Consider the following 27,426-nt stretch of genomic DNA (forward strand, 5'->3'; position numbering starts at 1 on the left):
CAACTTCGATGGGGACGTCTTGGACGGAGGTACGCAGGGTGGTGCGGGTTTTATTATTCGGGACCTGTCTGCCAGGGTTGTGACTGCAGGGGCAGTCAACTCTTCGACATTCGGTTCCGGGTGCGGAGTTGAGGGCTGTTTGGGCGGGTTTGCGTCACGTCTGGTGTGTTTTACGGGCCAGTTCTATTGTCTTGGAGGGGGACTCGGCCACGGTTATTAGTTGGATCCGAGGGGCCCGAGGGGTAATGGTTGTGTCCACCCTTTGCTCTGAGATATCTGGGCAATGATGAGGAACGGAGGGGCCTTTCAGGCTAAGCATGTTTCCGTGAAGCTAATGGAGTTGCGAACTGGGTGGCTAGTTATGTAGCCAGCCACTCCGATAGTACCTTGTAGGCTGGTGATGGAAAGTTGCTCCGACACTCCGAGGTATTTTATTTTTTGATTTTATTGGGTATATCAGTACTCGTCAGGTTTGATCCACCCGCTTTAATAAAAAAAATAAAAAAAAATAAAAAAATAAAGACATGCCGGGTAATAGTGAATCATGATCCAATACCACACGGTTATCAGCCGTCCATTTCATGCACCCGATGATAACTAAAAGCCACAATATTTCCTTAGAATATTCCCTTATTTTATTATATAAATCCCTTTCCTTCAGCTACCCTCTTCCTCTTTTCCAGTTCTAGGGTTTTTGCTTCCGTCCCAGGGTTTCTACTTTGCTGCCGCCCTCCTCTCGCTCCATCTGCATCGTCTCCAATGGCGGTCTCCTTCTCCGATCTCCACACCGAAACCGGCCTCAAAACTCTCGAAGAATTTCTCTCCGGCAAGACCTACATCTCTGGGTAAATTCCACTCCTCCTCCTCCTACATCTTCCTTTCTCTGTTTCCTATATTTAGGTTCAAATTGGATTCTATTATTCGTTTCGTTTCTCTTCTGTGACTTCGATTGTCGGGTTTAAGCTGCAAAAATATAATCTTTTTTGACGATCTGGATCCATTAGATCTTTTTTTTTCTTTGCATAAATTTGTCGATGTTTTTTAATGTACCTGATTCGCAAGATGCTTGGTGTAAAGGTTGCATTTTTCATAGATTTGTTTGGTTTTTCAGAGATCAAATTAGTAGAGATGATATCAAAGTCTTTGCAGCAGTATCAAAGCCAGGAGGGGAGTTTCCGAATGTGTGCCGTTGGTGCGAGAGCGTGTCTTCGATTATTGCTCCAAGGTTGGTGGGTTAGATGCTGTTGCAACTTTAATTTTGTTTAAAGTTGTCGGCTTTTTAGCTTTGAAGCTCTGAATTGTGCTGAATGCTTTCATGTATTTTGGAATTGTCGCTTATACTCGAATAGTGGCAGGTATTAGCTTTGTTTTTTTTCATATATGTTCTAACGCTATGCTGATTAATTGTTTATAGTGTTTGGTGACGTGTTGTAATTACATTGATTACGTTGGCAGTTGGCTAGTATAGGCGCTCAGGTTATTGTATCTAGGACTTGGAGGCGTCAATTGGATAATCATCAGACTAGCTTCCTTTAGAAGTACCATAGATCGGTTTCCTGGGTTCCATTATTTTGTTTTGCTTGGTTTTGTATCATGTTTACCTTACTTTCCTCTCCATTCTTTTTGTGAGATCTTTTTATTAGTATTCTTGCATAAGGTATACAACTTGACATCATGTTTTGACTTGCCTCTGACTTCCAGGAAAAAAACAGTAATTCAGTGAGTATGCTCAGCAGTGATTTCTAACATATCCTTTTCATGCTTTGTTCATGCAGCATTTTTTTTAATTTTTATTTCATACATTTTTTTTCTCTTATAAGATCTTTTGCATTCCTTTCTGGCTGCTGAGCTAAATACTCTATTCAATCAGTAGGGATAAATTTCTGTTTCACAAAATTTTCTAATGATGTTTAATGACCATGTCCTTGCTCATTAGACTACCCTATTAACCCACATTGCTTTCATGAAGCTCTTGCAGCATGCAACTAAAATTGGAGTTCTTCACACTAGTAATATGAAATCCCTGTTGATTCTTTGTGATGACCAACTGTATCACTATTTTACTGAGAAAGAATCATCTCAATTCCTTCTTCAGAAAATTATAGAGACTTTATTTATTTTAATTACTTAGGTTGATAAATAACATGCGTGAATTGAAACAGTCCACTTGAATTTAAACTTCAGACCAATTTCATGTGATTGCATAAACAAAACTCGACAACATTATTATGTATTTGAGGGTATCCAGGATTTTTTGAATGTCCATACTAGTTCATTTTGGACTAGGTTTCACCAAAGATTTCAATGCCTCTAGACTGTATGAAATGGGTCAGTCACTTTTCTTGTTTCGACATTGGGACCTATGGTACTCCAAATATTAAGAGTTTATTATTGCTTTAAAAAGGTACCTTTTGTGACTTTTAAAGCAAAAAAAAGCACATTATTAAACAAATAGGTGTTTGGTGACATCATCTAAAAACTGCTCCAAGATGAAAAAAAGCAAAAGAGCGGTCTTGGGAGAAGCTGTAAATCGTAGCTCCGAGCCTCTCTTTTCTAAAGTAGACACAACACTAAACATGCCTTAAGCATGATCAAAGGTTTCAGGGGTCATAACTTATGAGCTGGGAGTTCATTAAGCCAGTTGTTAGGGGAAAAACCCTAAGTCATATATCCATAGAGGGCGCTCGGCCGAAGAGCGCCGACCGGAAAGCTGCTCGGCCAAGAAGTGCCGACCGGAAAGCTGCTCGGCCGAAGAGCGCCGACCGGAAAGCTGCTCGGCCAAAGGATGCCGACCAGGAAGGCGTTCGACTAGAGGGCGTCGACCAGAGCGTGCGCCAAGAGGTGCCCCACCCAAAGCTGCTCGGTTAGAAAGTGCCGACCAAAGACAGCGCCAAGGCGCTTTGCTAGAAGGTGCTCGCCTAAAGGGCGCCGACCAGGAGTACTTGAAGCAACCCCGCCACAGGGCACCCCACTGGGCGACCAGCTCGGCTCGGCACTCTTGCCGAGCCGATGCCTTAACCAAATGTTCAACCTCCGCCTAAAGTCCAAGGGACTGACAACTCCTACGGCTTGCGACCTGCCACTATCTCCAAGCCATCAAGGCATAAGATCTTCGCAGGTATTCGGCACGACCTGCCATTAATGCACGAGACTCTCTCAAGTCTCCGATGCACTCAGTCATTTAATGAACACGGCCCAAGACGATCTCCGGATCACTGAACCATCAGAGCGCATGGCTCTACCTGACCGCCGGTTCATTCGGTAATAAATGCACTTACCATCCACAGACCCCAGGCCCGTTACGGCCGGCGGTTCAACTACTCCAACAGGTCCGATCGACCGTGACAACTCCCTGATTCCGGTCTGATCCGGTCCCGTTCTCCATTACGCCATTAATGGGCCAAATCGTGCCCAATTATTACAAAACAGGACAAACCTCCTGTCACCTCCCAGGCAACAAAAATCCTCCTATAAAAGAAAACCTGGGGGGAAAAGGGAGGGGGGACCAAAAACAAGAGAAAAAACCCGGAGCTGGAGAGAACCCTCCTAGACCGGGGGAAAAAGGAAGAAAACAGCACAGACACAATTGAACACAAGATTCTTTTTGTCTTCTCCACATACTCTCTCCCCTGCTCTCTCCACATACTTGCCCCCTCTGACTTAGGCATCGGAGGGCCGGCGCCGGGGAGCCCGGCCACCGGTTTTTCTTGCAGGACTTGCACACCCCCCGCGGCGGAGGACGCAGCCAGCCGGCGCATCGCCGTCCGCCTCCTGCAGCAGCGGAGCTCCTCCTTCCACGGCTTCACGGCGGCCCCCGGGTCCAATTTCCAGCAACAGTTGGCGCTAGAGGAAGGGCCCGAGTTCGCTACCATGAAGCTAAGAAGCAAAGGGGCTTCCAACGCCTCTCGACGTCCTCCACCAAGCCCAGAATGTTCCGTTCGGAACTCATCACCCCCGGTTGAGCCAGCACCTCAAGTTCGACCGGAACAATTTGATGCCCTGGTGCAGCAAGTGCAGGCGTTGGCTACCGCCGTTCAAAGCTTGCAACCCAGGGGCATCCCAGCAGCACCGCCTCCCCCGGCTCCAGTTCAACTGGGGCCCCCCTACTAGCGGGCTTCCTCTTCGAGGTCAGGACTCTCAAGTCCAGGCCTCCCTCTGGAGAGAGCACCCAGTCAGAGATCACGGAGGCTGGCCACAGCCTTCAGAAGCCGAGTCGGTTCCAGGGCAACCTGCACCCAGAGGAACCGCTGTAGCGATCCTCCAGAATGATGAACTCGACAAGAAGGTCGAAAAGCTGGAGCGCCAAATCCAGGCACTCCACGGGAGAAAATCGGGACGTAACGGCGACTTCGAGTTCAATACGAAGTCGCCCTTCTCCCAGGAGATTGAAGATGAACCGGTTTCCCTCCGGTTCAAAATGCCCCAGGTGGAGCCTTACAACGGCAAGGCTGATCCCTTTGACCACCTGGAGAGTTACCGGGTCTTGATGGCCCTATAAGGAGCCTCGGAAGCCATGATGTGCAAGGCTTTCCCCGGCGACACTCCGAGGACCAGTCCGGCTTTGGTTCACCGGGCTGAAGCCAAGTACTGTCTCCTCCTTTGAGCAGCTCGGCAGACAGTTTGTCGGCAACTTCGCCGCTAGCCAGCCCCAGCGGCGGACATCCGACTCCCTCCTCGACATCAAACAAAAGGAGGGAGAGTCCTTCAAGGAATATCTGGACCGGTTCACCGCCGCAACATGGGAAGTCCGGGAGCTTGACCAGTCAATCGCCATGTCGGCGCTGAAGACTGGAGCCCGGTCCTACAGATTCCTCTTCTCGATTGAGAAGAATTTCCCAGCGGACCTCACGGAAATGTTCGCTCGGGCGCGGAAGTATGCCAAGGCAGAAGAGGCTGTGGCAGTTAGGCGGGGTGGAACCGAGCAGAATCCCAAGAAGAGGCGCCGCGAGGAACGCGGCCGACCCAGAAGCTCGTCTCCACGACGAGCCAAGAATCCGCCCCGCCCGAAGAGTCCACCCCGGTTGAGAGGACCGCCGCAGCAGAGGTCACTCCGCCCGAGGTTCCCATTGCAGGCCCGTGCACCTGAAGGGAGGTATGAAAAGTATACTCCCCTCAATGCTCCTCGGGCTAAATCCTCATGGAGATTGAGAATCGGGATTGCATCCGGCTCTCCCCTCCAAAGCCAGACACCAGAATCCGGCGTGATCTCCGGAAGTATTGCCGTTTTCACCGGGATCACGGCCATGATACCGAGGATTGTTATCAGCTCCGAAATGAGATCGAAGCACTCATTTGCCGAGGGGTGCTCGATCGGTTTGTGCAAGGCCGGCGCGAAGGGAAGAAGCCAGCCGAAGGAGCAGCACAGCCTGAAGGTTCCAATGCCAACAGGCCCATCGCCGGCGTCATCAACACTATCCGAGGAGGGACCTCGGCTGGAGAAGCCTCAGGGGAAGGAGCCTCCTCGAAGCGCCCGCGCACATCTGAAGCTATCTCCTTCTCAGACGACGATCTAGAAGGAGTCGAAACTCCCCATGATGATGCCATGGTCATCTCCATGATCATAAATAAATTTGATGTAAAACGCATCCTGGTTGATAATGGAAGCTCGGCGAATATTTTGTATTTTGATGCTTATTGTAAAATGGGGATGACAAAAGAACAGCTACGGAGGATGAATGCTCCGCTAGTTGGATTCACTGGGGATTCAGTCCCAGTAGAGGGCGAGATCGACCTTCTGGTCACAGCCGGGCTCGCCCCTCGTGAAAGTACCGTGGGTATGAGCTTCCTTGTGATACGCCTGCCCTCGGTTTACAACGCCATCCTTGGAAGGCCAGGACTCAACGCCCTCCGAGCAGCAGTCTCAACTCACCACCTGCTGATGCGATTCCCCACCAGTCAGGGAGTCGGTGAAGTCCGAGGGGACCAAATGGTGGCAAGGCGATGCTACCTAGCGACCCACGAGGCAAGACGACCACCCTCAACTGAAGCTATGGAGGCACGGGTCAACCCCCAGAAAGAGCGGGTAGAGCCTGGTGAGTTGTTAATTCAAGTTCCCTTGCGAGAGAACTTTTCCGGGCTAACCGTGCAGATCGGCTCTGGCCTTGGCGAAAACGGGAGGAGTCGCCTCGTCAACTTCCTACGGGACAATATGGATGTCTTCGCCTGGTCGCCTATAGACATGCCGAGAATAAACCCGGAGGTCATGGTCCACCGGCTTCAGGTAAAGCCGACCTGCAAGCCCGTGCGACAAAAGAAGCGAGGCGCCGCCCCTGAACGACAACGAGCAGCAGCCGAGGAGGTCGGTAAGCTCCTTGAAGCCGGCTTCATCCGGGAGATATCCTACCCGGAATGGCTCGCCAATGTGGTCCTCGTCAAAAAAGCTAGCGGAAAGTGGCGTATGTGCGTGGACTACACCGACCTGAATAAAGCCTGCCCGAAGGACAGCTTTCCACTTCCTAGCATAGACCAGCTCGTGGACTCCACCTCGGGTCACGAGCTGCTGGCATTCATGGACGCCTTTTCCGGATATAACCAGATCCGCATGGCGCCAGAAGACGAGGAAAAGACAGCCTTCATCACCGACGGGGGAACCTACTGCTACAAAGTGATGCCATTCGGTCTAAAAAATGCCGGGGCGACTTATCAAAGGCTGGTCAGCCGGATCTTCAAAGACCAAATAGGCCGAAACATGGAGGTCTACGTGGATGACATGCTGGTGAAAAGCAAGGCGGCGCAAGACCACATAGCCGACCTCAATGAAGCATTCTCCACACTCCGAAAGTACCAGATGAAGCTCAACCCAGCTAAATGTGCATTCGGGGTCACCTCCGGCAAATTCCTCGGCTTCATCATTACACAACGAGGAATCGAGGCCAATCCAGAGAAGATCCGAGCCCTCCAAAGGATGACGCCTCCCAGGACGGTCAAGGAGGTACAGCGGCTCACGGGCCGAGTGGCAGCCCTCGGGAGGTTTATCTCCCGCTCGGCCGAGCGCTGCCTTCCATTCTTTGCAGCCCTCAAGAAGCCGAAGAACTTTTTGTGGTCGGACGAGTGCCAGCAATCTTTTGAAGAGCTCAAGCACCTGCTGGCTTCCCCTCCCCTACTCACGAAGCCTCAACAGGGTGAGCTCCTCTACTTGTATTTAGCTGTCTCCCCTGTAGCAGTAAGCTCGGTCCTGGTCCGAGAGGAGGGGAAACTTCAGAAACCGGTGTATTACACCAGCCGGATCTTAAGGGATGCTGAGACCCGATACTCCAAGCTTGAGAAGACCGCCTATGCTTTGGTCATCTCAGCTCGGAGGCTCCGACCCTACTTCCAAGCTCACACAGTGGCCGTGCTGACTGACCAGCCGATCAAGCAGATCCTGCAAAGATCGGATCGTGCGGGTCGGATCACTAAATGGGCCATTGAGCTCGGGGAATTCGACATTGAGTACCGGCCCAGACAGGCGATCAAAGCACAAGCACTCGCAGACTTTATGGCCGAGTGCACTATACCAGATGAGGTCAAGCCTGAACCTGAGCCACCGCTGGAGCAGACTCCGAGTTTTACATGGGCTCTACATGTCGATGGCTCTTCAAACTCGGGGGGTAGTGGAGCAGGATTTATTCTCACCAGCCCGGAGGGGGTGGTCGCCGAGCAGGCCCTGCGCCTCGAGTTTCCTGCTTCCAATAATATGGCGGAGTCTGAAGCGCTCGTCGCCGGGCTTAAGCTAGCCAAAGAGCTAGGAGTGAAGGACTTGAAGGTCTTCAGTGATTCCCAGCTCGTCGTCAACCAAATTGTGGGCGACTTCGAAGCTAGAGACCCGACCATGCAGAAGTATCTCCAGAAGGTACGGGATCTCGCCTCGACCTTGGACTCTTTCCACATTCAACATATTGCCAGGTCGGAGAATCTCAGGGCCGACCAGCTATCAAAGCTGGCGTCCTCTCGCATGAGCGAGCTTCCCAAAGGGGCAGTCCTGGAATATCTCCAAAAGCCCAGCACGGACGAGACCGAGCAGACCCTCTGCACCGAGCTCGAGCCAAGCTGGATGGATGGACTCATCAGCTATCTGCAAGACGAAACTCTCCCTGCTGATGTACGAGAGACTCGCCGAATCAAGCGCCTCGCCACCCGATACATACTATACGAGGAAAAGCTCTATCGGAAATCCTTCACCTCTCCCCTTCTCAGATGCCTTCGCCCAACGAAAGCTAATTATGCCCTGCGCGAAGTCCACGAAGGAATTTGTGGAAACCATCTGGGAGGACGAGCCTTGGCCCATAAAATTCTGCGCCAAGGGTATTATTGGCCGACACTCCAGAAGGATGCTATGGATTTCGTCAAGAGATGCGACCGGTGCCAAAGGAACGCCAACGTTCAGCGCCGGCCCTCGGCTCTTTTGACTTCTATCAGCTCCCCTTGGCCTTTTGCCCAGTGGGGAATTGACATCCTCGGGCCATTTCCTCTGGCCACCGGGCAAAGGAAGTTCCTGGTCGTCTCCATCGACTACTTCACTAAGTGGGTGGAAGCTGAGCCCCTCGCCCGGATCACCGAGCAGAAGATGCGGGATTTCGTTTGGAAGTCCATCATTTGCAGATTCGGGCTTCCCCGCATCCTTATCTCTGACAACGGTCGCCAGTTCGACAACATCCATTTCAGAGAGTTCTGCTCCGAGCTTGGCATTGACCACCGCTTCACCTCGGTCGCGCATCCTCAGACAAACGGAGAAACCGAGGTAACAAATCGTACTATTTTGCAGGGTCTCAAAACCAGGCTCGACAAATTCAAAGGACAATGGGTCGAAGACCTATACAATGTCCTGTGGGCTTACCGGACTACGTTCCGCGTCCCCACCGGCGAGACTCCCTTCAACCTGACATATGGGACGGAGGCCGTCATTCCACTAGAGATTGGGCTCCCCTCTCCAAGAGTCGAGCACCACGATGCTAGCTCCAACTCTTCGCAGCTCAGAGGCAACCTCGACTTGATCGAGGAAACAAGGGAGGTCGCCCGAGTGCGTATGGCGAGGTACCAACAAAAGACAGCTCAGTACTACAACGCCAGGGTCAAAGTCAAATCTTTCAGACCAGGGGACCTCGTCCTAAGAAGAGCTGAAACCTCCCGACCAACTGAGCGAGGGAAGCTGGCCCTGAATTGGGAAGGACCATACCGAGTCACGCGCATTCGCCGGCCCGGAGCTTATCAATTGGAGTCTCTAGATGGGACTCCCATTCCGCGGAGCTGGAGCTCTGAAATCTCCGCGTGTACCACCAGTAGAACCCTAAGGGGTCCCTCATCATTCAACCATTAAATTTCATCTTATGAATTTCACTCTATAAATTTCATTTCACGGTAAACTGATGGATTGCGAACTTATTCCGAGCTCACCAATTTTCTTGATTATCTCATGGCATCAGGTTTATTCTTCCCTAACCACGGTTGGGATGCCCTGATACCTCGGGATGATGGAGTACCTGCGTGGACTCCCTGAAGATGTCCATGAGTTTATGGTACGCTCTCCATGGACGAGCTCGGCTCGTGCTCCATCGATTATTGAGTAGCAGTCCTCTGACCGGACGAGCTCGGCTCGTGCTCCATCGATTATTGAGTAGCGGTCCTCTCTGACCGGACGAGCTCGGCTCGTGCTCCATCGACTATTGAGTAGCGGTCCTCTGACCGGACGAGCTCGGCTCGTGCTCCATCGATTATTGAGTAGCGGTCCTCTCTGACCGGACGAGCTCGGCTCGTGCTCCATCGACTATTGAGTAGCGGTCCTCTGACCGGACGAGCTCGGCTCGTGCTCCATCGACTATTGAGTAGCGGTCCTCTCTGACCGGACGAGCTCGGCTCGTGCTCCATCGACTATTGAGTAGCGGTCCTCTAACCGGACGAGCTCGGCTCGTGCTCCATCGATTATTGAGTAGCGGTCCTCTCTGACCGGACGAGCTCGGCTCGTGCTCCATCGACTATTGAGTAGCGGTCCTCTGACCGGACGAGCTCGGCTCGTGCTCCATCGATTATTGAGTAGCGGTCCTCTGACCGGACGAGCTCGGCTCGTGCTCCATCGATTATTGAGTAGCGGTCCTCTCTGACCGGACGAGCTCGGCTCGTGCTCCATCGACTATTGAGTAGCGGTCCTCTGACCGGACGAGCTCGGCTCGTGCTCCATCGACTATTGAGTAGCGGTCCTCTCTGACCGGACGAGCTCGGCTCGTGCTCCATCGACTATTGAGTAGCGGTCCTCTGACCGGACGAGCTCGGCTCGTGCTCCATCGATTATTGAGTAGCGGTTCTCTCTGACCGGACGAGCTCGGCTCGTGCTCCATCGACTATTGAGTAGCGGTCCTCTGACCGGACGAGCTCGGCTCGTGCTCCATCGATTATTGAGTAGCGGTCCTCTGACCGGACGAGCTCGGCTCGTGCTCCATCGATTATTGAGTAGCGGTCCTCTCTGACCGGACGAGCTCGGCTCGTGCTCCATCGACTATTGAGTAGCGGTCCTCTGACCGGACGAGCTCGGCTCGTGCTCCATCGATTATTGAGTAGCGGTCCTCTGACCGGACGAGCTCGGCTCGTGCTCCATCGATTATTGAGTAGCGGTCCTCTCTGACCGGACGAGCTCGGCTCGTGCTCCATCGACTATTGAGTAGCGGTCCTCTGACCGGACGAGCTCGGCTCGTGCTCCATCGACTATTGGGCAGCGGTCCTCTGACCGGACGAGCTCGGCTCGTGCTCCCACCCCGACCTCGGCCGGGATGCCCCGATACGTTGGGATGTTGTCTTTATTGGCCAAGCGAGCTCGGCTCACTCTTTACCGGCTTCAGCCAACGAGCTTGGCCCGCTATTCCATTTTTGAATTTCTCTGCCGACGTCCTCGAAGAACGGAGTCCGAGCAGAGAAGCGTCCTCAGTCGCCTCGGCGCATGGACGCATACGGTACAAGGTACCCATTTATTTAATGTTTTTTACATTATCTATTCTGCTTCTGGATTTCTCTGCCGACGTCCTCGAAGAACGGAGTCCGAGCAGAGAAGCGTCCTCAGTCGCCTCGGCGCAAGGACGCATACGGTACAAGGTACCCGTTTATTTAATGTTTTTTACATTATCTATTCTGCTTCTGGATTTCTCTGCCGACGTCCTCGAAGTACGGAGTCCGAGCAGAGAAGCGTCCTCAGTCGCCTCGGCGCAAGGACGCATACGGTACAAGGTACCCGTTTATTTAATGTTTTTTACATTATCTATTCTGCTTCTGGATTTCTCTGCCGACGTCCTCGAAGAACGGAGTCCGAGCAGAGAAGCGTCCTCAGTCGCCTCGGCGCAAGGACGCATACGGTACAAGGTACCCATTTATTTAATGTTTTTTACATTATCTATTCTGCTTCTGGATTTCTCTGCCGACGTCCTCGAAGAACGGAGTCCGAGCAGAGAAGCGTCCTCAGTCGCCTCGGCGCATGGACGCATACGGTACAAGGTACCCATTTATTTAATGTTTTTTACATTATCTACTCTGCTTCTGGATTTCTCTGCCGACGTCCTCGAAGAACGGAGTCCGAGCAGAGAAGCGTCCTCAGTCGCCTCGGCGCATGGACGCATACGGTACAAGGTACCCATTTATTTAATGTTTTTTACATTATCTATGCGTTGCTATACCATTGGTCGGAGAACCGAGCAATGGAGCTCGGCAAGCCAAAACTTAAGCTCAGGCCCTAGAGCCCATATCCTCGGAACCTAAAATAGATCCGAGCAGAGAAACCTAAGCTACAATAGACAAGTTTCCACACATGAATATTCATTTCAAAAAGCCCGGAGGCCTAGTACAAGAGCTCGGACCCGGCCTTAACAAAGTATAGAGGCCGCTCCGGCTTACAAAAAGGAAAAAGAAGATAGGAAAAAGGGGAAACTACACAAGGGGCTCAGGCCCGGCGACTTCAGGAACAGCTGGCTCTTCTGCGGCCGAGGCCCCCACGGTGGCTTTAGGAGCTGCCTCGGTGACCTCGAGAACGATCTCGCCTTCTTCAGCTTGACCCTCCTGGTCGGTCCCGCCAGAGGTTGGAACCTCTACCTCCGCCTCCGCTTCTGGGTTTTCGACCCCAGCGCCTGGTTGAAGCAGGCTAAGGTCGAAATCTGGGAGAAGTCGCCGCAACTGATTGCGGAAGTCCTTGAAGCCCTGGATGAGACCATTGACGCCTTCCTCTTCCATCAAGTTGCGAAACTCTTCCGATTCACGGAAGAGCTTGACGGCGTCCTGGGCCTGCTCCCGGGCCTCCTTCTCCCGAGCCTCATGGTAGGCGGCCTTCCGCTCCAAAATCTTTATTTCTCTTTCGCGATCCGCGAGCAGAGATTGCACGTCAAGTAAACGGATCTCGAGATCTCGGACCTTTATTCGAGCCTCCCCCACCTCCTGCTCGCGTATAGCGAGCGACGATTCGGCCTCCGTCCGGCGGGCCTCCGCGGCGCGCACTTCGGACCTAGCCAAAGAGTGTGCGCCCTTCTCCTCTTCAAGTTCGGCGACCAGAGTCCGAACCTCGTCTTCGGCCGCCCCTAGCTTCGCTTGAAGCACTTTCTGCTCGGCCTCAGACGCGAGGAACTTTGTTTCGGCCTCCTCGCGCCCCCTTTGATGCCTTCGGGCCCGGTCCCGATAGTCCTGGATGATGTGAATCATCGTCTCGGTCTCGTGGAGGCGCTGCAAGAGGGACATGTAAGAAACAGTTTTAAGCCGAAACACAAATTTGCACAGAGTTAAAAGCTGACTTACTCGGATGGAAGAGCAAATAGCGGAGTCCATGAACTCGCCGTAGTTCATGGACCGAATTTTGGCCTGGTCGGCCGGGAGCAGCGCGACCCGAAGAACTTCGCGCGCCACTTGTACATTATCGAGGGTCGAGTCGCCCTCGAAAACAGCCCATCCAGGAGCGTAAGGCACCCGCTCCTGAGGACCCGAAGAACCCGCCAGACCGGCCTCAGCTGGCCTGGGTGCGGCCGACCCCGTTGCTTCTTGGCTATTCCCCGGCTCAGAGCTGGGGAATTGGGGTCGAGTAGACGGCTGACCGGACCGCTGCGTGGTAGAGGTGGGGCGCGCGAGCGCCAGATCTGTTGAGGTCCTCCCTCCCTGGTCGGAATTTGGAGCTTCCCGCCGACCAGGGACTTGCGAAATCGGCATTGGACACGGAGGTGCCATTGTGGCTCCGCCAGAGCCCACGCCCTCTCCCCGACCAGCCTCAGGGCGCACGGGGCGAGAAGCGTGCGCCTCAACGGTTGTGGTCGTCGAGGTCTTCGCCGAGGTCTTTGCTTTCTTCCTCGGCTCGGTCGGTTCTCCTGAGAGTTCGGCCGCCCTCTTTTGGAAGCGGGCGTAAAGGACTTCGCTCTTGGTCACCATTTTTGCGATGTCTGCAAAGATGAGCAAAATTAGAACATTAGAACAATAAGGAAATAAGAAGTTGCTGTAACTATCCTTACCCTGAGGACGTGCCGAGCTCAAGCCCACGTTCACCAGGGCGTCCTCGCTAATGAGGCCGTTTAGCAAAATTCCGTCCCCAAGGCTGCGGATGGTATCGAAGATCTCCTGCTCACGCGGAGAAAGCTGGGGGAGCCTGTTGATGGATTTAAGTTGGGCCGGCCTCCACCTGGGGTCAAACCCCCAGGACCGTTCGGAACCCAGGAGGAAGAATTTCTCCTTCCAACCATGAATGGATGAGGGGGCACCATGAAAAAGTGGACGACCCACCCGGAGGGCGATGTAGAGCCACTCCCCGTCTCCCGGGTTCGACTTAAAAATAAAAAGTCGTCGGAAGACGTTGACAGAGGTAGGAATCCCCTGTAGTAAACACAGTGATAGGAAACCCATCACTGCCCTCCAAGCGTTTGGAGTGAGTTGCGCCGGGACCAACTGGCATACCGCCAGCAACTCATTCACAAAGCTGTGAAGAGGAAATCGGAGGCCGGCCCAGAGTGACTCCGAGTGCACTCCGATCCGGCCTACCGGAGGATCGGTTACCCGATCCCTTCGCTTGGCGGGTTCCAAATGGAACCCGTGAAGAGGGAAAAACCACTCTTCGGTCATCTCGACCTCCAGGACACTCATGGTGGATACTACTTCGCTAGGCAAAGAACCCATTACAAGAGAGGGAAATCAAAAAGAAGGGGGACCTGGGAAAGATGCCGGAGAAAAGGGACTTCGGTCTGACGAAGGCTGGGAGAATAGGAAGCTGGAAGCAGAAGGCAATAGAAAGAGGACAGGGGGCCGGGGGAGAGTTTATATAGACCTCCCCAACGGCCCGGATCAGCGAAGAAAGCGCTGCGTCCTGGTTAGATGATAACACGTGTCGGCCTAAAAGACAGAACGACGCATTTAATTAGGGCTAGCGCTTCGAATGTCGAAGCGCCCCATCGGATCGTGCGGAAAGGCATCCGCAATCGAAGATCGTGCGGCTCCATCATGAGCCCACGACGCGAGGACGCTTCGCAAAAGGTGTCCCAATAATGAGGCTCTTCGGAAAAGAAGAGACGCCGCCTATTAAAGGCACCTCGAAGCGTTCGATAATTCAAAACGCACAGTAAATCAAAATTTTCGGAATTCGTGATGATCCAATTAAAGCTACTTCCCGCGCTCCAGCTGATAGCCAACTGGAGCTCGGAAGTCGGGGGGTAGTGTTAGGGGAAAAACCCTAAGTCATATATCCATAGAGGCGCTCGGCCGAAGAGCGCCGACCGGAAAGCTGCTCGGCCAAGAAGTGCCGACCGGAAAGCTGCTCGGCCGAAGAGCGCCGACCGGAAAGCTGCTCGGCCAAAGGATGCCGACCAGGAAGGCGCTCGACTAGAGGGCGTCGACCAGAGCGTGCGCCAAGAGGTGCCCCACCCAAAGCTGCTCGGTTAGAAAGTGCCGACCAAAGACAGCGCCAAGGCGCTCTGCTAGAAGGTGCTCGCCTAAAGGGCGCCGACCAGGAGTACTTGAAGCAACCCCGCCACAGGGCGCCCCACTGGGCGACCAGCTCGGCTCGGCACTCTTGCCGAGCCGATGCCTTAACCAAATGTTCAACCTCCGCCTAAAGTCCAAGGGACTGACAACTCCTACGGCTTGCGACCTGCCACTATCTCCAAGCCATCAAGGCATAAGATCTTCGCAGGTATTCGGCACGACCTGCCATTAATGCACGAGACTCTCTCAAGTCTCCGATGCACTCAGTCATTTAATGAACACGGCCCAAGACGATCTCCGGATCACTGAATCATCAGAGCGCATGGCTCTACCTGACCGCTGGTTCATTCGGTAATAAATGCACTTACCATCCACAGACCCCAGGCCCGCTACGGCCGGCGGTTCAACCACTCCAACAGGTCCGATCGACCGTGACAACTCCCTGATTCCGGTCTGATCCGGTCCCGTTCTCCATTACGCCATTAATGGGCCAAATCGTGCCCAATTATTACAAAACAGGACAAACCTCCTGTCACCTCCCAGGCAACAAAAATCCTCCTATAAAAGGAAACCTGGGGGGGAAAAGGGAGGGGGGACCAAAAACAAGAGAAAAAACCCGGAGCTGGAGAGAACCCTCCTAGACCGGGGGAAAAAGGAAGAAAACAGCACAGACACAATTGAACACAAGATTCTCTTTGTCTTCTCCACATACTCTCTCCCCTGCTCTCTCCACATACTTGCCCCCTCTGACTTAGGCATCGGAGGGCCGGCGCCGGGGAGCCCGGCCACCGGTTTTTCTTGCAGGACTTGCACACCCCCCGCGGCGGAGGACGCAGCCAGCCGGCGCATCGCCGTCCGCCTCCTGCAGCAGCGGAGCTCCTCCTTCCACGGCTTCACGGCGGCCCCCGGGTCCAATTTCCAGCAACACCAGTTATATGCAATTTTGGGCTGCCCTCATGCGGCGCATCTTGGAGTTCATTAAGCCAGTTATATGCCATTTTTTAGGTAATAAACATGAATTAATCGTTTCAGTTAAGTCTTGGTTCCTTTCTTCTCTTTAAATCAATGTTTTAGTTTAAGGGTTTACAAATTTAAATGGTTGTGTCCTATGTATTGTATGGGCGAAGCCATTTCCTAGATATTTAAGATGAGTGAATGGTTTTCTTTTAGTCTTGGTTCCTCTCTTCCCTTTTGAGTGACTGTAGCTGTGGCCTATATCTTTGTATACAACAAATAATCCTATCATAGTTCTATCTAGGCAAACTGGAGTAAGTGAGTAAAAATTTGCCTTTTTTTTATATATAAATTCCCCGTTAACTCCCCTTAAAATGCCTTCAGTCCTGGAACAAAAATGGCTGCGGAAGGAAAAAGTGGGTAAAAGGATTTGCTCTGATGAATCCCCATACCAAACAGGGTCCAGCTGTACTATGCATATTTATTAATTCTAGGAATGGTCTGCAAAGTTCATGGCGTTAGAGAATTAATCAGTACAAGTTATGAGATGGGCTGCACGAAGTCCAAGTGCCAAATTGTAGGATAGCACAAGTCCAATTGGCTCCTTAGGCAGCTTTGCTTTGTGGCAATTAATTATACATGATTCTTCATGTAAAAGTTGCCCTTTGCTATTTCTTTTCTTTGTGAATCTTTTTTTTTTCCTTTAATCAACATTTGCAAGGACATATATGGAGATAAATTTATAGTAGAGTTGTGAATTGTTTTAAATTTTAGATGTTTTTGGTACAAGAAATTTGTTACTTACCGCAAGTATATCAAGAAGCTTGAGATTATATCAGTCTTTGCATTTCGCAGAGGTCCAAGGATATTTGTCTATTGGTATTTGCATATGGTAATAATAGGTTAACTAGAGCTTGCATAATTTAGATTTTATATTAGAAATGCCTGGCATGTTTTTAAGAAATTAATCAGTTATAGGTATATCTCCAGTTTTGAGCATTCAAACTTTCGTTTTGGAAATAGGACACAAGTTTGGCTTCAAAAATGAGTTTCCTAGTGACCGTGCATTTACCTGATTCTTCTTTAAAATTATGATGAGCATGTTTTCTTGTATTTCTCCACTGATATAGACTTGCATATCGGTATTTTTTTACTTGTTATTCTATCAAAATGCTTCTTATTCTTGAATATTGTGTTTTCCATTTTTTTTTCTCTGCTCTCTCTTGTACCCTTTATTGTGACAATTCACTGTTTGTGATGTCAGATTTCCTGGTGAAGCTGTTGGAGTCAAAATCGCAGGCCAAGCTGCACCCTCAGCTGCTGCCCCTGCAACAGAGGCTGCAAAGGTATTTTCCCTCCTATTTTATTCATTTCCTATCTCTTGTTTCTTAAGTAGGTGTGTGGATGTGGAGATGATGTTTGTTCTGATATTCTTTCTTTCTTTTCTTCAAATTTTTTCCCGCTTTCAAATGTCACTGAGAATCATATAAACATATGTTATTATTGCTTTCTACAGAGACAAGTCATTGCTGTCTTGATACCAAGAGTTCCAAGTTGTGCATCTGAATTATCATCTTGATTTAATACTGGTCTAAAATGTTTCCATAATGGTTTCAGCAACAGCATATTTTTGTTACAATGGCCCCCCCACCAAAACCATTTTATACCATTACAATGGTTATAGTGGCCATTATTTGACAAAAAGTATCCAGATTGAGATAATTTGGGCTTAAAACAATAACAGTTAGAACAACTGTTATCTGCCATTACAAGAGGATTTATTTATCAAGTAATGGCAATAACATAGTTATTTGCTCCACAACACTTTTGACCAATTATTTTTTTTCAGTTATAACTACTGATGTCTGCCAGAACAACATAAAGTAATGGTTGATAAAGGAAATAATAGTGGTTATTTGCTCGACAATCAACTCTTGAAGAAGGAAACATATTTTGTCTGTTTAACTGAATATTTTTCCAACTTAAAAAGATTTGAATTTAAAAAATGTTATTTTATTTAATGAACAGTTAAAGAATTGAATAACAACCATTATTTCTGTTACATAATAGCCACTATTACAATAGTCATATAACAGCTCTTATTTGAAGTATCATTTTTTTTACATATAATGTAAAGACCCCTCTGAAACATTATAATGGCCATTATTTTAAACCATGTGGGTTCATTCACTCTTTAACATCCGGAGTGGTGAGTTGGGTGCCTCAATGGCTTATATTACAATCTACTCATCAAACTACAGCTTTCTTTGCATTGGTTTGTTTCATCTTCTTATAACCTAATGTTTTTCACTGTGGAATATTGGCCCTTTTAGTCATTCTACCAGTCAGCTTAATATATCGTGCTTACGTTGTAAATGCCTCACCTTTCAATCTTCAACTGAAAAAATGTTTCATTTGCTCTGTGAAGACCTCAGTGAATGATGATGATCTAGATCTCTTCGGTGATGAGACAGAGGAGGAGAAGAAGGCTGCTGAGGAGCGGGAGGCGGCTGTTAAAGCCTCGTCCAAGAAGAAAGAAAGTAAGCTCTTCTGAGCTTGGTATCATCAAGGAAGACGAGTCACTTAAATATTCAACTTTTTTTTTCACCCATATTATGTTATAGTATTTACTATCATGATTATCATAAGCTGCTAAGTAAAATTGGCTAAGCTGCTCATTTGATTTTTGTCCTCAGGTGGAAAGTCATCTGTCCTTCTGGATATCAAACCTTGGGATGATGAAACTGACATGAAGAAGCTGGAGGAGGCTGTTCGCAGCATTGAGATGCCAGGCCTCTTTTGGGGAGCATGTGAGTCTAATTTTCTTGTTAACATTTTTAGTAGTATCATGCTTTGTGCCTTTAATTTTTTTTTTAAAACTATAAACTGACCCTTGGTGCTAATTATTTGCAGCAAAGCTTGTGCCTGTGGGCTATGGTATTAAGAAGCTGCAGATCATGTTGACCATTGTAGATGACCTTGTATCAATTGACGACCTTATCGAGGAGCGTCTCACGGTCGAGCCTTGTAATGAATTTGTTCAGAGCTGCGACATTGTGGCCTTCAACAAAATCTAGGCGTGTCTCAACCATTTAATTCGGGCGAAGTAAGGTTATTAGATTGTTATGTTCTCAGGGTAATAAGACCTTGTAGTGTCGTTTGGTTCTTTTTTGAGGCTTTGCTTTAAACAATATTATGAGATTGTCTGTCTAAGCCTCAAGGGGCTTAGCAGAGACTTCATTTGAAAGGACATTTTGGCTCTGTTATTTTATTCTATTTTACGAGCTTTGGAAACTCTCTGTGTTATAGTTGATGAAATTTCACCTCAGCAAAATCCTAGAATATCTTGGTGGTTCATTTTTTTTTTCACTGCAGCAGATAGAAACTGATAACTCGGTTAATCTCAATAGTCAATATCGGGCACTGACTGAGTAAGATATCTCAGGTTTTAGAAACCCTGCCAAGCACTTGGATTGGGGTTGGGGGGATTCAATTTGGATTTCAGGTCCAAGAGGTAATGGGAATATAGGGTAACTGATGAAAATTAGCCTCTCCCAGTCTCAACAAATATAGTGGTGCAAGTGATGCCATCTGTGCTAGCATTCCATACAACTATATAAACAATCAATGTTGAATTCTATGGAGATAATTGATCCTATAACTGATGATAAGAGTGGCAACTACTTCCGTGTCTGGAGTTAAACAAATCAAAAATACTTAATTCTCATTTGAGCAAAAACAATATTCAGGAGAGCCGGACAGGATGATTGCAACTCGAAAGAATGATTCATCTTCTTTCGTAATGTCAACCCATTGGATCATGCAATAGCCATTTCAAGATCTATAAAGGTAAGATCTATAAAGGTGGATGAAAAAAAAAATTGGAGTAATTTGAGAAGAGAAAGATCATTCATTCTTTCGTACAAAAGATACAACCCGAACCTAGTAGGATAAAAAATTTATAGCAGTTCTGCTGTCAAAGATCCAAAAACAGGTAGGTAGCTCAAGGCGAGAAGGGAATCGTCGCCGGCGGCCTACCAAGAGGCCAGAGAAGGCAGCATTGACCTGAGGAGAGGAGTTGGGAGGAGAAGCGGAGGAAAGGAATCTATATATGTATTCATTCTCATCAGATGCTCTGTGGGCATTCATAAATTGATAAAGCAGTCAAAATTAATACTAGGCTAGTCATATAATCCTAGAGAAAAGATCTTCTAAATAATCAAAAAAGATCAAAGATTATTCAAAGTCTATAAATATATACCTACACTTCTCCCTCCCAATTCTGCACAAACTTTTCACAGGTTAACTCATTTAAAAGCTCTTTCCCACTCCCACGCCTCCCACAGACAGCCTCAACCAAAACACACCATCCTTCCCCATCCAACCCCACCTTCCTCTTCCCCATCTCCTCCAAAACAAAACAAACATCCTCCACCCTCCCACCCTCGCAGAGCCCCATTACCAAGCACCTGAAGCTCTGCGCCCTCGGGCAATGCCTGCTCGCCAGCATCGCGCTTAGAACTCGCAGCGCCTTCTCGAACTCCTTCACCCTACAAAACCCATCAAGCATCATCCGATACGTCGCCGCACCGGGCTCGCATCCTTTCATCTGCATGTCCACCAATACCTTATAAGCCTCATCGACTCTCCCTTCGACACACAAGTAGCCGATCGAAATGTTATAGATCGCAACGTCCGGTTTGATCTTCCTCCTCTTCATCTCGGCGAGCAACTCTTCTACTCCTTGGAAATCTCCTCTCCTTGCGCGATCGCTCATCAAAACCCCATAATTCACGACCTTAGTCTTGCAACCCTGGTACTCCATGTCGAGCATCATCTTCTTCGCAGCATCATACTTCCCCTCCAAGCACAATCCTTCCATGAGCAATGCATAGGTGACCGCATTCGCGTGCATCCCCTTCTCACTCATCTCCTCTTTCAATCTCAAACCCATGTTCACGTCCCCATTCCTGGTCAGAAACCCAATGAGTATATTGTAAGTGACAACCGACGGTCTCACCCCTCTCTTGACCATTTCGTCGAACACTCGACGGGCTTCTTGGAGTCCATCCTTTTCGCAGCAGCTACCCTTGAGAATTATGTTGTAAGAGACGGTATTCGGGCATACGTGGAAGTGGGAGCACCGGTCGAGCAATCCCCGGGCATCTTCGAGGCGGTCATTATCGACGAGGGAATTGAGAAGGAAATTGAAGGTCTGGAGGGAGGGGGCGGAGGGGCAGTTGAAGGAGGGGAGGTCTAGGAAGAGGCGGAGGGCTCGGTCGGGGAGGCGGGCTCTACCGAAATGGTGGATGAGGGAGTTGAAGAGGGGTTCTTTGCAGGTGATTTGTTGGGATCGGAGGAAATGGAGGAGGGAGTCGAGGTGGGAGAAGAGGCGGGCGCGGGCGAGGCGGTAGACGAGGGCGGCGCAGGCCGGGTAGTCGTGGAAGCGGGGGGAGGCGGAGAGGAGGTGGCGGAGGGCGGCGGCGGGGTCGGAGATGGATTTGAGCTCGGCGAGGAAGGGGATGGCGGCCTTTCGAGGTCGACGTCGTTCTGGGGTTCGAGGGCGACGGGAGGACGAGGAGCCGCGGGGTTTGGCTCGCAGCGCTTTCTTTGCCCTAGCAAGCATCTTTACCGCACCACGACGTGGCAGAAAGGGATCTAGTTAGTAAAAACTCCTAAATCAAGATTCGATGGCAAATAGGAAAGATTCTTGGACTTATATTCTTCTATCTACTTGATCCGATTATTTGTCAATCCAAAATGGGCATACACACTAGATGATCTGCAACATCTGTCCACATCCAAAAACTCCTCAATTTAAACTGGAAAAAAACTTTTTCATTCACCCCAGTGCCAAGAACATGATTTTAAATGATAACTAGCATACAACCCATGCAATGAGCTTATTTGATTTTCTTAATATTACGGTCTGGATCATTTGATCGAGTATGCCAGAAAAAGTATGCTCATCCTTTGTTAATGTACCATCATATTGTTAATCCCTTATCTGCTGGATTACTCTCTTGTGAACCAATCCCCATGCAACCTGTTGGGTGCTTCGATAGAGAATTGGAATGCTTGGATACCTTTTTTTCGTGAATATAAGAACTACATGGTGGATAAAGAACTTTGTATAAGTTGAGCCTTCATTTTAGATTAATATTAGCATATAACCAGCGCAATGCGTGGGTACCTTTTTTTCGGAGAAAATATGCCATCTCTAAAATATTAATTATCTGCTACTTAGATAATAATATATTTTCAATATATACACTATTTTTTAATTATTTTTATTTATTTTTAATAAACAATATTCTTAAAATAATCATGATTAAATTTTAATAAAAATACAATTTTAGATATTAGGTTCTAAAGGAGAATCTCAAGATTAGTTTAATTTGTCTACTCATTGTTCATACAAGGTAAGTAATATTTTGTCTTTTCTAGATTTTTTTATTCATATAATATTATTTTTATATTAAATTAATAGTTAATCAATTTATATATGATTTATGAATTTTATAAGATTTTGTTTTGAATGGAAAATAGATATGCAATTTTGAAGTAATATTTTTTGAATTATTTATATTATTTAATGATCTTATATCGTATATAAATGTTTTGATTGGGTTATGGTTTATATGATATGTATCAGATTTGAACTCTCAGCTTAACTGATCCTACCAATTGAAAGTTATGCATTGGCTCTCTGACTATTCTTGAGCTCATTGTTTAGCTGCACCATAGGGTATAAATATGGTATTTTGACCCACACTGTAGGATATATGTTCAGTATTCTGATCCACTCTATAAGATATAAGTACAGTTTTGTTACTGTTTCTGGCCCAACCATATGGTATAAGCATGATTATAATTAAAGGATGTTGAGTTGAATGTGATTTGTTTCGAATTAGATTTATGATTATGTATATGAATATATGAAAATATTAGTTTTACTAGATTTATGCTTGAAACAAAATTGATCATATCTTCACACCGATTCATTGTAATTTATATTCGACCATTATATTTTATGTTATTGCATGAAATATCTAGTTAAGATATCCATTACTAACTGGGCTATCGAGCTCATTATTTCTTCTTTTATTTACATATGCAGATACTTAGTTCTACATATGGATTCTACTATAGGAGTGTGACTAGAAGCATTCGGCAATGTATATATAGTTTAGATTTATTATTATTATAATTTTTATAGAGTTATTATTTGAGGTTTAATTGATGTAAGACTTTTAAATTTTATTTATCAGTTGGATTAGTTAATTAAATACATTATATCCTTTAGTTATCTAAATTATCTTTACTGCAATGCATTTGATATCATGTTGGAATGCTATGTAAACTTGCGAAGAGAGTTTTCTATAAGTATGCGGTGGTTGTCATAATTTTGTCTTACAATTTTAGGTTGGGCGCATGACAATAAATATGATATCATAGCATAAGTGAATAAATCATAAGTCATAGAATCGGACATATGATGAGTGTTGGTGGGTAGACACTAGGGACATTGTGACGTTAGTTTATGATGATTGTGAATTAATTGATAAGCTTATTAAAAGTATGCTGTTGTATAATGGATATAGATTAAGATGCCTCTACGTCGGATGAAAAGGATGATAAAAAATATTGCTAGAGGGACATCAAACTGGCAGGTTGGTGGTATTGCCTAGCAAGTTGGCAGAACTTCTCAATAGGAGAGAGTCATTTCTACTAGAAGCCATTAGACAGAGCAACTAAAACCTAATATAATTAGTTAGATTAATGCAAATATACAGCAATTACAATAACAATGGTTACAACAGCAGCAAATGCAACAATAGAGACAATCATAGCCACAACAAGGACGTGGAGAGTAGTAGGAGCAATGAAGTAACATTGCAGTGTTTAAGAAATTGACTCCACCAGCTTTCAAGAGGACTACATAACCTTTGAAAGCTGAAAATTGGCTTATGGAGATGGAGAAAACGTTTGTTGTTTGGAGAAAACGTTTGTTGTTCAGAGAAAACGTGGTGTTGAAAAATCCTTTATGCATCGTACATGTTAAAGGGTGGGATTTTTAACTAGTGGTGGATGCTAGAACATAAATATGAACAAGATAGAAAATGACTTACTTGTAAAAGATTTCGAGGAGTATTTTATGATAACTAGTTCCCCTGAAGTATGAGGAAGCAAAAAGAGCAGAAATTTATTCACCTAAAATAAAGAAATATGACGGTTGCGGAATATGTGGTTAAATTTACAAAGATGACTAATTTTGTTCCAAGGTTGGTTTAGGATGAGATAAATCAAGTGCATAAATTTGAGATGTGACTGAAGACTGAAATTAGAAAACAAGTAGTACTTTATGAGTTAACTACCTATGGAACTATGGTGAATAAAATATTAATAATTGAAAGGGAAGTCAATGACAAAGAAGAAAAGAAATTAAAAAAAAGAAATACGTTCAATGAATCTGAAGGATAGAGTAATAGAAATATCGGAAGTTCAAACAAGAGATTAGCAAGTAATAATTCTTGGACAATGGATGGCGTCAAAGTGTTTCAGGTGTGGCAAAGCTCACATTGACAAGGATTTCCATTGGATCACTAGTGCCTTTTTTTTAGATGTGGCAAGATGGGCCATAGAATTGCTGCATATTCGTAAAGAAATGAAAATCAGTCCGTTCAGACAGCTCAACAAAATAAGGATAAAAGTTAGCAGCCCCATACCAAAGAAGGGTCTATGCTCTCACACAATAGGATGAGCAGGCTTTTGATGCAATGGTGATAGCTATTATTCTGCTTCTAACATTTATTCTTATATGATTCAAGTGTTACTAATTTTCCCTTCTCCACTGCTTTATTAGATGACATATTAAGTTGTGAAGTCTATAAGAAACTAAGTTATATACTAAACTTTCATTAGGGTACATTAAAGTATTGAGATAGGATTTGTATGATCAGAAGAGGAGAAAAAATTAAAAATAAAAAATTATAAACTATCAAATTTTAGAAGTGTTTATAAGGATTGAAATATAGAAAACCATGTGTTAATAAATAGGAAACTTTAGAAATCAAAATTTGATGCTACTATGTTTGTGGGTTAGGAATAGAGTTGTGCAGTGAAAACATGGTGCATTGAATTATTTTGAAACTAGTTAGAAATAATGACTTTGATTTGAAAAATGTTATGACCTGATATCAAAAAAGTATTCCCCATCTCTTCAAAATTATAGGTACAAAAAATTTCAGGGATGAAATTTCTTTAAGGGGGAGAGAACATAACACTCATCGTAATAAGGAACAGGCCCGATCCACTTAACTAGCCCTGATGTAAGAGTTGGCCCAGAAAAAAAAGGGCGCACATGCTTGGCATGTTGCAAGAAGAGAAAAAGACTCTCGATGGGAGTCTTCTTCCTCTCGACTTTGTTAGATAGAATTCAACCTTGGGCGGATCCTAGGCTCGTCTGAGCGCTATTTAGAGCTCCTCCCAACCTCCTTTCCACCCCACTAGTTAACTCAACATTGATCAAAGTTCTTGCTATTGGATTTCTTTGATTTTCTTACCTGGTTATTGCCTTGTCGGCCATCACCAGCACCATGGCTGTAGCCAATTGCCACTAGAAGTTAGGTAAGGACCCGACATCTCTAGAGCTACCTTTTTCTCCTTCTTCAGAGGTCCTTGAAGCCTTGATTCTAACCGGTGATTGCTAAAATTGGCTAAGAAGGATGATGCCCTATTTCTTCTATTTCTTCTCTCTCTTATTTCTCTCTACCTAGACTTTCTCTCTCTACTCTCTCTATGGTTGTCGAATTCGGTAAGAACTCCTCGTAGTGATTTTGGATCGATCCTACTGAAGGATCCTGATCTATGGCCATCGAGCGACGTGCTAGTCTCCATCTTGACCCTTGTCAGACACTCTTAGATTTGGTCACCTTGATCTCTGATAAACCACCTATACCCTAGGCTGACCATGATGAGATGAAATCATCTTGATTGGTCTAATCGAGATGTCGGAAACTCTAGCTTGGCTAGCATTGTGAGGGTGTCAAAACTTAGAATTTTATTCTTAAAATGATTATGATTAAACTTTAATAAAATACAATTTCGGATATTAGATTTTGAAGAAAAATCTCAAGACTAATTGGATTTATTTGCTCATTGTTTGTAGAAGATAAGTAATATTCTACCTTTTCTAGATTTATTCATATAATATTATTTTTAACATCAAATAAATTATTAATCAATTTATATGTGATTTATAAATTTTATGATATTTTTGTTTTGAATGAAAAATAGACATGCAATTTTGAAGTAATATTTTTTTAGATTATTATTATATTGTTCAATGATCATATATTTTATATGCATATTTTGATTGGATTGTGGTTTATATATTATTTTATAAAAAGAAATATGATATGTATCAGATTTAAACTTTCAGCCTGACTATGTTCTGGCCTCTACTAATAAGGAATTATCATTGGCACAATGACTATTATTGAGCTCATTATTTTTATTTCTGGCCCTGCCATAGGATATAAATGGTATTTTGGCCTATGTCGTATGGTGTAAGTACAATATTATGGCCCACTTCACAAGGTATAAGTGCAGTTTTGTTTTTATTTCTGGCCCAACCACATGGCATAAGTGTAGTCATAGTTAAAGGACTACTTAGTGAATGTGATTTATTTCGAATCTATTTATAATTATATTTATAAATATTTGAAAAATATTGGTTTTACTGGATTGGTGATTGAAACGGATTGAATATATTTTTTAAACCAATTCATTGTAATTTATATTTGTTAATTATATTTTATATTATTATATGAAAAGTTGAGGCATTTGTTACTTACTAGGTTGTTGAGTTCATTATTCCTTTTCTATTTACATATGCAGATACTTAGTTCCAGATGTAGACCCTACTATGAGAGTGAGATTAGAAGCAACATCAACAATATCTACATAGTTTAGATTTATTATTATTATAATATTTTTGTAAGATTATTATTTGAGGTTTAATTGATATAAGACTTTTAAATTTTATTTATCACTTGGATTTGTTAATTAACTAAATTATAGCTTTTAGTTACTTAAATTATCTCTGCTACGATGTATTTGATATTATGTTGGAATGCCTTATATGCTTGTAGGGAGAGTTCTCTATGAGTATGTGGCAGTTGCCGCGGCCCTGGCTTATGATTTCGGATTAGGGATGTGACATCTTTTTTTCAAAATAAATTTGTTTCTATAGTTATTAATTAGCTTAAACCTTTTGTATTGTGGTGGTAGGATTGTAAAAGTTGTATTACATTTGACCAAGCAATCAATGATAAAATTGTGCGCAAGCCCATTAAATGCTACATGGATACTTTTATTAATCAGTGAGTTCAAACAGAATAAATAAAATTCGCATTAGTGCTACAAAATGATAACCCTAACATAAGTTATTTATGAACCAACCCTTCCATTTCCATTGCTGCATATATAAACTGGCTCCACACCTTAAGTTCCGTAAGCATTTTCTTCAATCTAGCCAGAGTTACCAGCACGTCCAGATATAGTCTGTTA

General features: G+C 46.0%; 2 protein-coding genes across 2 annotated transcripts; one reads left to right on the forward strand and one right to left on the reverse strand.

Annotated features, from left to right (window-relative positions):
• The first annotated feature begins 625 nt into the window (after window positions 1-625).
• Window positions 626-19,146, forward strand: LOC103722852 (elongation factor 1-beta-like). The gene is made up of 6 exons (XM_008813550.3): window positions 626-845; window positions 1,112-1,225; window positions 17,117-17,198; window positions 18,281-18,392; window positions 18,549-18,662; window positions 18,766-19,146. Exons 1-6 carry the CDS (start codon window positions 760-762, stop codon window positions 18,927-18,929), a joined length of 672 nt encoding a protein of 223 aa, XP_008811772.2. The 5' UTR covers window positions 626-759; the 3' UTR covers window positions 18,930-19,146.
• Window positions 19,147-19,742: 596 nt separating this feature from the next.
• On the reverse strand, window positions 19,743-21,503 carry LOC103722857 (pentatricopeptide repeat-containing protein At1g07740, mitochondrial). The gene has a single exon (XM_008813554.4). The coding sequence runs from the start codon at window positions 21,476-21,478 to the stop codon at window positions 20,114-20,116; it is 1,365 nt and encodes a 454-aa protein (XP_008811776.2). The 5' UTR covers window positions 21,479-21,503; the 3' UTR covers window positions 19,743-20,113.
• Window positions 21,504-27,426: the final 5,923 nt, after the last annotated feature.

Source organism: Phoenix dactylifera, unplaced genomic scaffold (assembly GCF_009389715.1).
Source record: "Phoenix dactylifera cultivar Barhee BC4 unplaced genomic scaffold, palm_55x_up_171113_PBpolish2nd_filt_p 000491F, whole genome shotgun sequence".
NCBI lineage: Eukaryota > Viridiplantae > Streptophyta > Magnoliopsida > Arecales > Arecaceae > Phoenix > Phoenix dactylifera.

Bases quoted from the DNA above. Each gene is read 5' to 3' on its own strand.
- LOC103722852 (XM_008813550.3), top strand. From the start codon at position 760: ATGGCGGTCTCCTTCTCCGATCTCCACACCGAAACCGGCCTCAAAACT. The intron at 1,226-17,116 runs GTTGGTGGGTTA...TTGTGATGTCAG, and splicing joins TCTTCGATTATTGCTCCAAG to ATTTCCTGGTGAAGCTGTTG. The intron at 18,663-18,765 runs GTGAGTCTAATT...AATTATTTGCAG, and splicing joins AGGCCTCTTTTGGGGAGCAT to CAAAGCTTGTGCCTGTGGGC.
- LOC103722857 (XM_008813554.4), bottom strand. From the start codon at position 21,478: ATGCTTGCTAGGGCAAAGAAAGCGCTGCGAGCCAAACCCCGCGGCTCC.